The following is a 15,767-nucleotide window of genomic DNA, read 5'->3' on the forward strand; positions in this document are numbered from 1 at the left end:
GCTGCAATAGGAAGCAATGTGTAAATCTAAAATAAATTCAAATTATAATCATATTTTAAAAAAAAATGTGACTAAAAAATTTGGTTATTGATCAGATTTAAAAAAAAAGGAGTAAAAGTCATATATTTTTTAATTTTTATTAATAATTTTTTAAGGAAATTAAATGTTGATAGTACTGCTAAAAGTATTTTGTGATTAAAGATGAATTATTTAGCAATATTTTAATTAAATTATAACTGAAATTTTTAATCATGCTATTGATAATACTTTTTCAAAAAATTCTGATTTAAATATAAAAAAATGTAAGTAAAAATATTACTTTTTTGTCACAAATTGAAATATATATAACTAAAATTTGACATTTAAATTTCGTTTGGAATGACTTTCTTACTACTTATTAAAGCTAATTTCTAGTATAAATTTTTTAATTTTGTACTAAAAATTTAATTTCTGAAGCAGTAAAAGACCGTCTTAATAACTTTTGTTTGGGATGATTATTTTTACTGTTTTTTAAAACAATTTTTAAAAGTAAAATTAAAAAATTAATATTATAAAAATATACATGTAGATGACAATTATAATTTCAAATATAATATTATTCAAAGATGAATCAGAACGTGTCATATTACTATTTTGATGTGTACCGTAGCTGTGTACTGCTGTGTATCGGATATTGTGACATATCTTGATTCGCTTTCGAACGATCCGATGACCGCACGTAATAATTTCTCCATATTTAGGTTTCATTTGTGACGACTTTTTTACTATTTTCAAAAATAACTTTTTATTATAAAAATTAAAAATTTTTTAATTAAAAAAATGCTTTAAAAAACAATAAAAAAACGTCCTAAATGAAGCCTTAGATTTAAATTGAGCTTGATTTAGGATTTATTTAGGAGGGCTGTAACTATATATAAAAAAAATTAAATAATTTGTTGAAATGTGTTGTTAATATTATAATTTTTTTGAAATAAGAGGTCATTGGCGTGTTTGTTTAATTGTACTCTTTTAAGGAGTGGAGACCAGATACCAAGAAATTCAGTATAAATAATAATATTGATGTTCGAAGTCAGAGTTTGTGTCAAAGATAGCATATATTGATATTGTTGGCAATGACAAGCGACAAAGTTAGCGAGCATTGGTGTAGCTATGGGACAATGATTAGAGAATTATAGTCGATTAATGGGGGTTAAAGGATTATGTTTCAGTGCAGTGGTCCGTAGTAGGTCAATGATGTCAGATGATAATATTCAGACGATGATGGTCGAAGGACTGTATTTAGACAATGGAGGTTTGAGGACTGTTGTCGAGTGATTTATAGGAGGACGATATTGGTCAAAAGACTGCAATTGGGTAAAGGTGGTCAAAGGATCATGACAGATGGTGGATGTTGAACATCTATTGTTGGGTTATGATAGTTAGAGGACTATAGTCAAGCAAAAATGATCGAATGATCATAATTGAATAATGTGGGTAAGAGGATCATACTTGAATAATGTTGTTAGAGTACCATAATCAGAGATGGTGGTTGGAGGACTGTAGAAGGGTAACTGTAGTTGAGAAATCGTAGTCGAGCGATAGTTATTGAAAGACAACAATAGCTGCCATTTGATGGTCTAGTGGCCAAAAAATGGTGCTTTAGTGGAGCTGTAGGTTTATTCAAGCCTCTTTACTCTATTGAGTTTTAAGAGTACTAGCTCCAAGTCCCCCTTTGTATAGAAAGTGAGAGTCTATTTAAATATTTTTTAGAGTGACATGTCCAATAAATATGACGAAAACACATAATATTCCATCCGAAGACCTATATTAATGCTATCAATCATAATCTATTTTTCAATATTTAAGTGCTTTAATGATGTTGTAATTAAGCGATTTTGAACTTGTAGGATTTGTGCCATTGAAATGCTCAATTTGACTATAAATATGTAAGGTTTGGAATTCATTTGATCTTTCAATTAATATGCCAAAGTTTTCTATTTTATTTCAAGTGATTTATCTGAGCTCATTTGAATTTCGATTCGGACACTTTTGATGTCGTTGAGTTCATCTCGTTGAGATACTCATGTCACTTATAACTTTGCTGAAATCAGAGTTCAAATGGTCTTGAATTTGATTATGAAAGTTTCAATTCAAATATGCATCAAAATTTGTATCCAATCAAGTTGATTTTTGATGGCATATCAATAATGAATAACAACCTTCTTAGAATTATCACACTTTGCATATCAAATTATATAAAAAAACTAGTTCTCATCATAACAAAAAAGCATAACCAATATCCGGAATTGCACTAATCTCAACATAAATTATATAGCTTTGAAGTTCATCTTGATATAATTTGCATTATAATATATTCACATATTTCTTCCCAACATTGCTTGACTTGAAGGTAGTAGGGGGTTTGACAAGCAATATTGATGAAAATTATAGTGAGAATGAGATATTTTCACTATTCATTGAACATTTATATATGTTACGCACGAGATCTGAAGAATAAAAGAAAAAGAGGATTCTCTATTATGAGTAAAGTTATATATTAGGAGATAAATTAAAAGTTTATGAATATTTTGGAGATGATTTTCAACTATAAATGTGCATCTGTTTAAAGTTTGAAGTATGCTCCATCAACTTGAGCTCTTTAGGCCCATGAAGGAATCTCCTTTCTCTTCTTCCAATTCTCTCCTTTTATCTTTTCCTTTTCTCTTCCTTACTATTTATTATGATCTCCCCTCATTCTCCTCCAATACGGGTTTTATAAGTGTAATAAGAGTTTTATTAAAATTTTGTAAGAGCTCGCTGGCGACTGAATCCCCACTCTCAACGATGAAGAAGTGTTATGTAAGACACGAAAAAGATATAAGGAAGCCGTGATGAGATCTTAGTGATGAGGAACAACGAGAAAATATATTGATAGAGCTAAATGGAGTTTGAATCTCATAGAAAAAATGATGAAGAACTAGTGAAAATAGATAAGACCCATAAACATGCAAATGAAATTTTTTGATAAAAGTTAAAGATAAATGGTATTATTATTTGTATTTAAAGTTTAAGTATATTAAATATTTAATTATAAAATTTAGATATACACGTATAAATAAAATAATTGTAAAAGTAAATTAAAAAAATGATTCTTTGCTCAAGTTGAGATATATGAGGCGCTAAAGTTAAAAAAAGGAAAATAAAAATAAAAATAATAATATTATTATATAAACAGCAAGTTATGGGGCAGTCTCGCGTCTCTCTTGCCTCTTTCTTCCAGCAGCAAGAAGCTGCAGATCTAACGCCGCCGACTCTGCGAGCAATGGAGACGGGGAGTCTTAGATCCGAACTAAAGATCACATCTTGGACTATTCTCCTCTTCTTCCTTCTTTTCTTTTCCAGTATAAGCTCGACAGGTCAGTTCTAAGCTATCGAGCTCACTCTTCCTTCTTAGTTAGTGGTTCAGATCAAATGCTTAAGTTTTGCTCTAAGATGGTGAAATGGAATTCCTGGAAATTGGTGACCAGCTTTGCTTGGTTGAGTTTCTATAGTTTTAGATGCTAGGATTGTAGTTGTTTTTGTCTCCACTGTTTGGCATTTATAGATCACAGGGTTTTCAGAAGTTGCGTGATGGCTTCATTCAATTGTATCTGATCTCGACTTATTAGCACTATAATATGTCTTTTCTTCCGTTTCGAATAAGAGATTATAGGTCTTTGATTGGCATTTCTTCTTCCTGCCGATATTTATAGTGTTGAATTTGAAAAGAAAGAAATTTATAACTCCCGGAATTGACAGTATGAAAACCTAGGTTAAATTTTGTTAATTCTGTTTGAATCTTAGAAAATGATTGGTTAATTTGATCTGAATACTCCTTTTTTTCTGGTTTTATAGAAGCTTATGATTCACTTGATCCAAATGGAAATATAACTATCAAATGGGACATCATGCAGTGGACTCCAGATGGCTATGTTGTAAGTAGACAATGCTAAAATCTATGAACGTAGTGATATATTATATATCAATTCGTTTTGATCAAAATTTTGTATTCTAAATGCTTTTAGGCTGTTGTAACCATGTACAATTTTCAACAATATCGTCATATACAAGCACCAGGATGGACCTTAGGATGGAAATGGGCAAAGAAAGAGGTGATCTGGTCCATGGTCGGGGCACAAACCACAGAGCAAGGAGATTGCTCAAAATTTAAAGGCAACATTCCCCATTGTTGTAAGAGGGATCCCACAGTGGTAGATCTACTTCCTGGAACTCCTTATAATATGCAGATTGCAAATTGCTGCAAAGGTGGAGTCATTAATTCTTGGGTTCAAGATCCTTCCAATGCAGCAAGTGCTTTTCAGGTCAGCGTGGGTGTCGCTGGAACTACTAATAAAACCGTTCGTGTTCCGAAAAACTTCACACTTAATGCGCCAGGTCCTGGGTATACTTGTGGGCAAGCAACTATTGTGAAACCTACTAAATTTATCACACAAGATGGAAGGAGAACAACCCAAGCTCTCAGTAAGTTTGATGTCACATGCTTTTGTTTTCCTTTGATTTCAAGTAGATTTCACCATTAGCCCAAGTATTTGGTGTCAGATTACCTATGTTTGAAGGATAGGGTACTGTAAGTAGGGTGATTGATTTGCAATTTATTTAGAAAAGATAGCTTTTCATGGAGGCTTCATGATTACCAATGTTAGTTTTTCGCTTTCTCTAGTCTGTAATTCAGGGACGTTTTCCTTTTTCTGCTCAGGCGTTCACATTAAACATTTTTATCTGATATGCTCCATTTATATTGCAGTGACATGGAACGTTACATGCACATACTCACAATTCCTCTCTCAGAAGACTCCTACATGCTGCGTCTCCCTTTCATCTTTCTACAATGAAACTATAGTCGACTGCCCGACTTGTGCCTGTGGCTGCCAAAATAACATAACTCAACCTGGAAGCTGCGTGGAGTGAGTTCTGTAATTTGAAAGTTTTACTTCCAGTGACTTGTTTATTTCTGTCTACCTATTGATATGTAACTTTCTTTTTGTTTGGCAGAGGGGATTCACCTTACTTGGCTTCTGTTGTGAATGGACCGGGCAAAAAGAGCTTCACACCTTTGGTACAATGCACATCTCATATGTGCCCTATAAGAGTCCATTGGCATGTAAAACTCAACTACAAAGAGTACTGGAGGATTAAGATCTCAATAACAAATTTCAACTATCGGATGAATTATACGCAGTGGAATCTTGTTGTTCAGCACCCTAATCTTGACAATGTCACCCAAATATTTAGCTTCAATTACAAGTCCTTGACTCCATATTCAGCAACCATAAGTGAGTTCAATCTTCCTTTTCCACTCTTCGAATCTAGATCCCCCAGTCTCACCCAGTACTTTTGTTATACTAGTTTCAAATTTTGAGATGCAATGAAATGCTCTATCTGTTTTTCTTGTGACATAAGTTTCTATTTTCTCCTCAGATGATACTGCAATGCTTTGGGGAGTTAAGTACTACAATGACCTGCTTATGGAAGCTGGTCCTCTTGGAAATGTGCAGTCAGAAATACTATTCCGCAAGGATATGTCGACTTTCACATTTGAGAAAGGATGGGCTTTCCCTCGGCGCATATACTTCAATGGTGATAACTGCGTTATGCCACCTCCAGATGCATATCCATGGCTGCCAAATGCTAGCCCAAGCCTAATTGCCTCGTTGATTCCTCCACTTATGGTCTTCTGTGCAGTTTTAGCTTACTTGCTGGGTTATCTCTACTAAAGTGCAAACTGTGAGCTTGTTTAAAGATTTGATTGTTTCAACTTTATAGCATGCAACAATGTTCTACGTTCCACAGTACTGGGAGCCTTATTCAAATACGTCCTCATCTTAATAATTAGTAAAAAAAGGTTTGAAAAGTGGGATTGGCTTCTCCAAAAGGTCAGAGAACTTCAGTTCTAGCATGGGAAGCAGGGTCAGGTTTGTCGTGTCCTATATCGAACAATTATGCTCCAATCACAAGCAGTATATCAAAGCGGAATCACTACCTCATTAATTTCAAAGAAGTTTTTGTAATTCAAATTTTTTCACCTGTCCCATTGCAGTTCTAGCATGTTTTTATCTGTTTTACTTATTGCGGTAGAATAAGCTGCATAAGTCTATGTAATAAGGGAAAATTATGCTTTCCATGTTATTCTGTACCTCATTCACTTTTGTTATATGAATGCCAAACCTATTGATCACCCCCAGAGATGGGAAGACTAATTATTCATCTCTATGCTACTATGAGACAGATGCTCCAAGTACAGTAGCAAAGACATGTAGATCATAACAAGCAAATGATTAAGTTCATTATACTTAAAAAAGGGGGAAAAAAAAAACTTTAAATGACTTTCAATGTTTGTTGCAATCAGTAAAATTTGAGCTCAGACAATTCCTTTTTCTATTAAAAAAGAAATGAAAAACGTACAACCCGTTGTATGGAAGAAAATACAAAATATATACTGCCCAGATTTCCTTTCATTCTCACCTTCCTTTTCAGGCATAAACTATTAAATACCAACAAATTCAATTTATCTACACTGTCGAAAAATTTCATCAACATTCTAAACCTGAACATTTTAGGTGATTACCATGATAATCAAGTAGATAACTGAAGCAGTTATAATAGATGTAATGACTGTACTGCTTACAGGAGCAGAGTTAGGCAAATGAGGATATGTGTCTGGAGAGGGTAGCATGCATTCATCACCATTAAAGTACACCTTTCTAGGGAACGCCCAACCTTTCTTGAGGGTGAAAGTGTCTTGATTCTTCTCGAGGAGTACCTCTGACTGCACATTCCCAGCAGGTCCTGCTTCCATTAGCAGGTCATTGAAGTACTTCATGCCATAGAACATACCCGTGTCATCTGCATCCAATGATTGTGATTAGGAACATAGATTCATTGCTCATGAGATGTCTTATGCTAATATATGATCACTGTATTGCTTATAGATATTTCTTATGTTTTCTCTGTTTAGTCTTTTCTTCGGTTTTAGACGAGTCCTTTTTTTTAGTCTTCTTGTAATTAGTGAGCTGTCCTGTACTTGGCTATTAATAGCCTATCTGTATCTTTCTCAAGGTGTGTGTGCGCATTCATTTTACAAACAAGAATAAAGAACCCCCATTGGAAAAGGGGATTGAGAGCTGTGATCTTCTCATTGTTTTTCTGTATTCCTCTGAAGGCTAAGGTTAACTTCAAGTGTTATTCAATGCAAAGTAATCTACCACTGCAGGCTTATGTGGTCATCTTTATAGACGTTTTCAAGGAATTTGTTCAGATATAGTCCAAAATTTTTCAAACTAATTCTTTATTTGCACTTGAAGAGTCAATAACCATTAGTTTGCAATGAACTGTTATCAAATTTTGAAGGTTGCATAATGTTAAGAATTTTATTTTAGTAACAATTGTCATGAATAATGCTTGATTATTTTGTTGATGGTTTATGGAGCCGAATCATTGCAGCTAACTCATTTCTCTTATGCCACCAATCCTACACTGAGCAATATATTGAATTTCATTTGAACGTGAATATAGAAGGATTAATAACGGTAACACATAAAATCTTCTTTCTTTGATCTTCTTGTGACTTCTCTTTCATATTTTTTTGGTTAGTTCTTAGCACCTGGTGCGCAGAAAAAAAGGCGATAAAGGGTCATTTGGTTTGTACCAAAGCATGATATACTTGTTAATGTAAGGAGCTTAAGTGTGATTTATGTCTTATGGAGTTATGATGAACTTACTTATGGATTGGTAGGGTACTAAAGGCTTGTAATCAAAGCTGAACACCTCGGTGACATTGTTGAGATTGGGGTGCTGCGCAACAAGTGTCCACTGTGTGTAATTTAGGCGATAGTTGAAGTTTGTGATAGCAATCTTCACACGCCAATAATCCTTATAATTGAGTTTCACATGCCAGTGCACACGGATTGGGCACATATGAGTTGTGCACTGGAGCAATGGCGTATTGTCCTTCCTTGGAGTATTGACTCCTGCCACACTTAGAAGCTTCGAGTCGCTTCTGCAATACCAGAGATATGTCATTTGTCATATTTCATATATGTATATAAGTATATTTGAAGTCATTTGGAATAAATAGTTAGGATTGAGGCTGACATACTTGATGCAGTTTTTGTTCTTGCAGCCACATGCACACTTCGGGCAAGGAGTGATTGTATCGTTGTAGAAGGATGATAGTGAAACACAGCAGCTTGGGTTCTTAGATGCTAGGAATTGTGAGTAGGTGCAAGTTACATTCCAGGTCACTGCACAATCACACAGCAATCTCTTGATTAAGATAGAAGACAAAATACTAGAACTATCCTTCTCTGGCAAATTAAAATTATATGTGAAAATAGTCTTCGAGTTAAAGCTATCACAATTCAAAATCTTGATTAAGATAGTTTTTGTTTTGCTTTCACAAGCCTCATAATTTTGTCCTAGTGATGCAACTTCGTAGATTGTTCTTTAGGATTATAAATGAACCGAGCTAAGTTGAATATTATCTTTTTTAAGCTTGTGCATCTACCTTATTGAGTTTGAGCCAAGCTTAAAGATTAACTGAGTTCTAAAATATTTTTCAAGATTTATTCATTTATTTTTTTATTTAATGAGTTCAGGCTATAATCTAATTTTAATCAAACATAAATATATGTATAAAGTCTATCTAACTATATATAAGCAAAACTAATTATATGTATGATGTTAATGATTTAAATATATTGTTTTATTACTAAATATATATGTATCAATAATTTTCATCAAAATAATATATAAAGCATTCAATATTATTTCTAATGCTTTGTGAATTTCAAATGGGAGTTTAAAAAAAAAATTTGAATCAATCCATATAGCTGTTTATTTTGTTTTTTGCTTGATATTTTCACCATTTTGCATATTTCTAGTAATATATAAAATTTTTAAGATTAAAACCTTAAAGGATATTAAAAAGATTAATATAAGAGTACAAACTAAGGCTTCGTTTGGGTTGGCTTTCTTAAGAAAGCTGTTTTAAGAAGCAATAAGAAAGCCATCCCAAATGAAGCTTAAGTCATAAAAAATGTAATTAAATCATTATTAAACAATTATTTTGTTGGGCTCTAAGTGAGCTATTTGTTGAACAATAAATGAGCATATTCATAAATATAAACAAATAAGTGGATTTTTGTTTAGGCTTGTTCATTTTTTTATTGAGTTTTAATAATTCCATTTAAGCTTGTTCACCTTTCGAAATAAATGAACATAAACGAGCCTTAAGAAGCCATGTTGAGTTGTTTATAGTCTATTAGTTCACTTGCAACCTTAAAGGTCATCCATCAGAAGTGCTCCAATATGAACACACTTGATGAAGAAACTTAAGGCGTCACACTAACAAATATCTGAATGTTTAGGAGTTCAACTTCATTAAATTGTAACAGATCTTTATTTAACTTACTGAGTGCTTGGGTTTTTCGTCGGAGGTCAGGAGTAAGGAAAGTGGTGGATGGCACGACCTTTGCAGGGCCGCAAGTGTATCCCGGGCCAGGTCCCAACAATGTAAAGTTCGTCGGTAGCTTCACCGTCTTGTTTGTCGTGCCAGCAAGTCCAACACTGACTTGGAAGGCTCCAACTGATGCTGATGGATCCTGACCCCATGCTGCAATAACCCCTCCCTTGCAGCAGTTTGCAATCTGCTGGTTATATGGCACTCCAGGGAGCAAATCAACCACTGTAGGAGTCTTTTTACAGCAGTGAGGAATGTTTCCTTTGAACTTGGAGCAATCTCCTTGTTCTGTTGTTTGAGCACCAACCATAGACCATATGACCTCTTTCTTTGCCCATGACCATCCTAAGGTCCAGCCTGGGCTCATTATGTGCCGATACATTTGGAAATTGTTCATCGTCACCACAGCCTTATGACAAATTTTGGAATTAGAATTGATGATGAATGTTCTGCTATGTAAGGTTAGATCACCACTTTTCAATTTGAATGGAGGTACTTTGTCATGAAATATTAATTCATCTTATTTATCAAAATCAACATGCTAAAAAGTAGTAAAATATCAAATTTCATGAAATTTCAAGAAGATTTGTTCATCAAAATAAGTGAAATATTTCTGTATGTTGGTATGATTGTAAAACAATTTCAATATATTTGAGCAACAAATGTGCCTGTAATTGTTCCCATTTGTTAATAATTTGCTCTAAAGAAAAATAGAACATAAACTACAGGAAGAAATAAAAATTCAATGAAGATATCTTACCACATAGCCATCAGCAGTCCATGAGATTACATCCCACTTGATTGTAATATTACCGGTAGGGTCCAATGGATCATAAGCCGCTAATTCAAAGCAAAATTCAATTAAAAAATCGGAGACAAAATAACTAAAAACAAACATAAAAACACAATATAATTTATCATCTTATGATTAAAGAAGCAACCTGCAGAAGAAAACAGGAAAGCAAACAAGAAGATAAAGATCATCCATCTTAGTTGGAAATGCAAACAGGTTCGGCATCTTTTTGTAGAAATTTCTTCAGCATTGCAGGAAGAACTGTTCAGCTCCATTAATGGCAGCGCAGAAGATTCAGCAGTGAAATAAAAATGGAAGTTTCAATGATTCTCTGAGGTTTTAAAGAGATAAATGTGAAGAAGAAGCTTCGTCTATGGATGATGGCTCACCCACAGGTTTGTTGGCTACTCCTAATCATAATTTCATCATTCTCCAATTTTTTACTTCTCTCTTTTTCTTTTTGTTTTTCTTCTATTGTAGTTTCTCTGCTCTGAAGCAAAGAGTTTGGTGGCTGAAGAGGGAGAAAGGAGGTAGGAGGATTGAAGGTTACCATCCAACGGTCATCTGGAAGGTGCGGAGTAATTAAATTATCTTCAGCTGAGACTACTCTTCATTAATGATATAAATACTCTTAAGGCCATCTAAGTAACCACGTTCTATTATAAATTAAGGGTTGATTCACTCAACTCGGTTTGAGTCACCAGAAACTGCTTGGCACGATTTTGTGTACTTAATTTGGCTTGAAAGAAGGTAGAGTTGGCAGCAAGTAACCAGTCCCCATCAGAGGATTGATTATTGCTTGACAACTGAGCTCCACCAAATGAGCATGACTTCCCCTTGCCACAAGCTAACCAAAAATTTAAAACAAAAATAAATAAAAGAATTAACACAAAGGTTATTTGCATTAAACTTCTTATAATTTGATGCTTCTCTGTAAAATATAACAGTTATAGTAATTTTAAAATTTTACTGGAAAATGTAGACAAAATCTCATAGTATTTATTTTCAGAATGAGTGGGAAATAATAAATGAATTACATGCAAACTGCTGTTAGATTGATCCAGCCAGTCCGACGGGACCGGCCCAGGCGCTAACAGAGAAGAAATTCTTATAGGATCAACTGTATCCTGCAATTTTCCTTTCTATTTCATCAAATAATACAAATTATCTACTGTTTTTGTGCGGATTTTGATGGAGAATTCTCGTTGTTTTATGAAGATTGATAGGAAATACTTGAGATCTACGAGTGTTTCCTATCAACTGCTCTACCTAGAAACCATATGTGATTTCTCAATAGTATTTATGACACCTTGCTGAATGATTTTGCAGTCTGATTCCATCAAAACTTTAGAAATGCTTCATCGTGCTCAACTCTATCGGCTTTGCTGTTGCCTGTTCCCGTACTAAACTCCTTGCCATCATGCTTTTTTCTTTTGAACCAGAAAATAAAACTATGCTTGGCTTTTATGTATTGACCTGCATTTATATTTTAAGATTTCTGCTTCTTTAACTGTTTTCCAGTTCAGGAAATATAGAAGATAAGACTACAAAATAAGGAGAGATCTTCTTGTAGAAGGAGATCCATAAATAAAGGTACATACTTGTTAGTTTTATTTATTTACATAGAAGACTTTCAAAACAAATAAAACAACATTATACTATATATAGAAGAGGATACAAACAGCTTTTTCATATATATGCGGTTCGAAGTGTGAAATTTAGCTAATTGAATTGTATTATTATTATTATTTCGGGCAGTTTGAGCGACTCGAGTGTGACTTTCGTGGGAGGAATGAGTTTCATCAACCAACAAGCCATAGCTTGAGCAGGAATCGTATTTTAACTATCTCAAAAAATTACCAATGATATATTGAAAATTGATTCAGTAGGAAGTAAGGCAAGGTAAATTGAATTTGTGCTTCAAAGGGATTTGCTTAAGGACTACAAAATTCAACAATAATTTAATTTTGCTGTTCTTTTCATTTTTGCTTCAAAGGGGTTTGCTTAAGGACTACAAAGTTCCCCAGTAAAAAAATTTATTTGTTGGTAACTTGTAAGGCAACAATGCCTAGTGATTTCTCATATGGTAAGGTCCTATGACCAATATATAGGGCTTTTTAGGCACAAGTAGGATTTAGTAAGTTATGTAAATCCAGACTTGAGAAATTTTGAGAGGATTAAAATATGTAAGTTTTTTTATTTTGTAACTGTTAAATCTTGTTCAATCCTCGTACAATGTTTGACTATTTGTTTTGGGATTTAAAATTTGCGAAGAGGGAAAAATCCTCATATCCATTAAGGTTTCGTTTGCGACGGCTTTTTTATTGCTTTTTGAAGCAGCTTTCTAATCAAAAAATTTAATTTTTTGTACTAGAAAGCTGCTTCAAGAAGCAGTACAAAAACTGTTCCAAACGAAGTCTAAATCAATAACAAGTCTAAAATGGGATCTATCAAAACGAACAATAATATCAAGCCTTTATCCTACTACGTGTGAGGTCAGTTACATGAATTCTTTTTTTTGATTGTGTCCTAAACAAGTAAGAAAAGCTGAAAGATGGCACTTTTACGAAAATGCAGAAAAGATTAAACCAAAATGAAAACATTGGAGAAGTTCCAAAACAATCACAAGAAAGAAATTGAAGAGCAGGATTCAGATACCCATGGAAATGCTGTCCTGGCCTATCAAGAGATTTGACTTCAATTTCTTGTAGTGGCAGTGCTGCGATCACCAAAATCATCATCATCTCCGAATTCAAAGTCCAAATCTGAAAAGTGATTGTTCCTGTTTTGATTGTGCTTCGATCACCGTCACTTTTTGGAGTGGAAAGTGAGTTTTTCGGTGGGAGATGCCCTAAGTGTTTTGATATATTGACTTACATCTAACTTTTTAAGTGATTTTGTCGCCATCCATATTTGAGACCATAAGTAGCATTCATCATTTTTTTGTAACGAGCATTTTAGCGAGCAATTTCGGGACATTAAGGCACATGAGAAGACTTGGGATGAGCAGCCTAATGCCAAGTGTTTAACCCGAATCTCTTCCTAAAGCTCATAGGAGCTGATTTTGTTCTTATAATGACTTATCCGGCCATATCACCATCCTCCTCAATCATTCAATGACCACCATGTGGATTGCTTCCTTTACATATTATAGATAAGGAGATTTCTTTGGTCACTATGATGGCTCTCTACGAAGCATCCTTGTCACATTTTAAGATGTGTAGTTTCTAATTAGTTGTCTAATGGCTACCATATAGTATGGTTAGCATATGTACCACTACAACTGATCTTGCAAAGTTAAATCTCTCTCTCTCTCTCTCTCTCTCTCTCTCTCTCTCTCTCTCTCTTATGAATATAGGCTAGAATACCAAACCATTTAAATTATTGGTGATTTATAACTCCTCTCTCTATTTCATCATTCCCTTTCTTTTTAGGGATGCCTTTCTCCATTTCCGTTAAAAAGTAAAAAAAGCTCTATACCTCAACCTTTCTCATCTATCTTTATAATTTTTTAAAAGATAAAACTCCTAAAGGGGCCTACACTTTAATTAATAAAAAGGATACAAGTCCTAAAAGGATTAAGAGCTCTTTAAAAATACATCATTTGATGCAAAACCTAATGAGCATATGATCATATCTAATACAATAATCAAAATAAAAACAAGAAAAATAGCCAAGAAGTCGATAGGGAGATGAAGCCAGCATCCACCGAGACGGGGCTAACCATCAGAAGGGAAGCTGCCTCCAAAATGAACAACATCAGGTTCCAAAGCTCCAAACACGAGCACCCTTGAGATATGCAAAAATTAATAGCCTCCAAATATAGAAAATAAGACCAATATCACACCAAACATAAAGACACCCCCAAAAGGCAGGACAGAGGAACCACCAAAAGAGCGACGCAAACAACAATAGAAGAAACTCACCAAACACCTAACCATGAATAACCTAAAATAGAAGAATCCATATACCAATAAAAGTAGTGGCCTCAAGACTAAAGGCAATAGATACACAACCAACCACAAAGCAATAAAAACAACCAAAAATCCAAAAAACATAGAAACTAGCCACAAAAAAAAAAAAAGAGGAAAGCCACAATCTAAAGAAATAGCCCTAGCCCAAAAACTATTTGGCATTGGATCTACCACTAAAATACATGAAATTGAAACTTTTACATTTATTTTTCTTGCCTTTCTTGCTAGAGTCTACGAAGAAGCACTTATTAATCACCTGGACCACATTTAAATCACTTTCTTCCAGCAAAAAGGTGACCCCCAGAATCGTAGTTTTTATTAGAATTACAAATGGCATCCAATCAAAATGATCAATTGGATCAACCAATTGCACTTTCCCGTCACCTCCATCAAAAGCCGCATCTTTAGAAATAGGTGAGATAGGCAAATTAATAACATGAACCATATCAGAAACATCCAAGCCAAAATTAAGAAGAGTAGCACCATTCTCAGGGACAAGAGGGAAAAAACTCCCCTAAGGCTCATCAGCCACAATAGAAACCTCATTCCTTAAAGTCTCCCAGGCTCCAAAACAAGCATATAAGTAAATTGGTTGTCAGAGAAATTAGAAGCAAAATTTAAAAATGAATCATTAACTATAACATTATCAACTGCAACAACATTTGTACTAGGAGTTAAAGTAAGGTTAGATGTATATGATTCACTATAGAATAATAGTAGTTGTATTGCAACCCATAACATTATTAATACCTTCTCTATTTTCATAATAAGAAAAAGCAAAAGGTAAACCAACAGATAATGGAGGGGCAGCTGTATTATGGGCATTAGAAGGAACCACATCACCAATAGGATACAAAGAATGATGCACAACCACAATTTTCAAAATATCCATATTTTCATGCAATGTTAACTCAACATAACCATTGTAATACACATTATCATTAAACTTATCACCCACATTTACAGAGATAGGGTTTATTATGGGAGCTTCAACTAGATGAGGGTGTAAAATGCAACAATCCATTTTTGAAAACCCCAAAGATTTGCCTTGAGCACAATAAGAAGGAAAATCATCCATTTCCACAAATTGAATATATCCCAAATTTTCAGGTCCTAGCCACACTGAATATGGATAGCATTTGGTGACATTAACTCAATAAGAACAAGAGCGATAGAGGGCATTGAGCTATTAGAGGTAGCATTATCCTTTTTTAAAGGGCGGCCAAATAAGGAACCCAAACCGTGAAGGATACTAATTAAGAGAAAATAGGTGAGGTCGAAGGTTAGAGAACGAGATCTAGATCAAAATGATAGGGCATTCCACATGAATATAGAAAAGAGGAGCCCACTTGGATAATTTCATGTTTCAATTGTTAAGAAAATAAGAACGGTGAGAGAACACTATACAATAATTCAAATCATTAACTAACTTTATCAACACATGCTTTGAGTTGAGCGAAGTAATATAAAATTCACCGAGAATATGGGATTGAAGAAGAATTTG

The 15,767-nt window shown here is 34.0% G+C and overlaps 2 protein-coding genes across 2 annotated transcripts; one reads left to right on the top strand and one right to left on the bottom strand.

Annotated features, from left to right (window-relative positions):
* The first annotated feature begins 3,227 nt into the window (after positions 1-3,227).
* Positions 3,228-6,220, top strand: LOC110096758 (COBRA-like protein 3). Its single transcript, XM_020822829.2, has 6 exons — positions 3,228-3,395; positions 3,874-3,953; positions 4,044-4,500; positions 4,784-4,943; positions 5,032-5,312; positions 5,458-6,220. The coding sequence occupies exons 1-6, from the start codon at positions 3,302-3,304 to the stop codon at positions 5,751-5,753; spliced, it is 1,368 nt and encodes a 455-aa protein (XP_020678488.1). The 5' UTR covers positions 3,228-3,301; the 3' UTR covers positions 5,754-6,220.
* Positions 6,221-6,385: 165 nt separating this feature from the next.
* LOC110096757 (COBRA-like protein 4) lies at positions 6,386-10,581 on the bottom strand. Its single transcript, XM_020822828.2, has 6 exons — positions 10,438-10,581; positions 10,257-10,336; positions 9,449-9,905; positions 8,135-8,279; positions 7,758-8,035; positions 6,386-6,882 (listed from the first exon to the last, which is right to left on the bottom strand). Exons 1-6 carry the CDS (start codon positions 10,562-10,564, stop codon positions 6,593-6,595), a joined length of 1,377 nt encoding a protein of 458 aa, XP_020678487.1. The 5' UTR covers positions 10,565-10,581; the 3' UTR covers positions 6,386-6,592.
* Positions 10,582-15,767: the final 5,186 nt, after the last annotated feature.

The sequence above is a fragment of the Dendrobium catenatum genome, unplaced genomic scaffold (genome assembly GCF_001605985.2).
Source record: "Dendrobium catenatum unplaced genomic scaffold, ASM160598v2 fragScaff_scaffold_1023, whole genome shotgun sequence".
NCBI classification, from domain to species: domain Eukaryota; kingdom Viridiplantae; phylum Streptophyta; class Magnoliopsida; order Asparagales; family Orchidaceae; genus Dendrobium; species Dendrobium catenatum.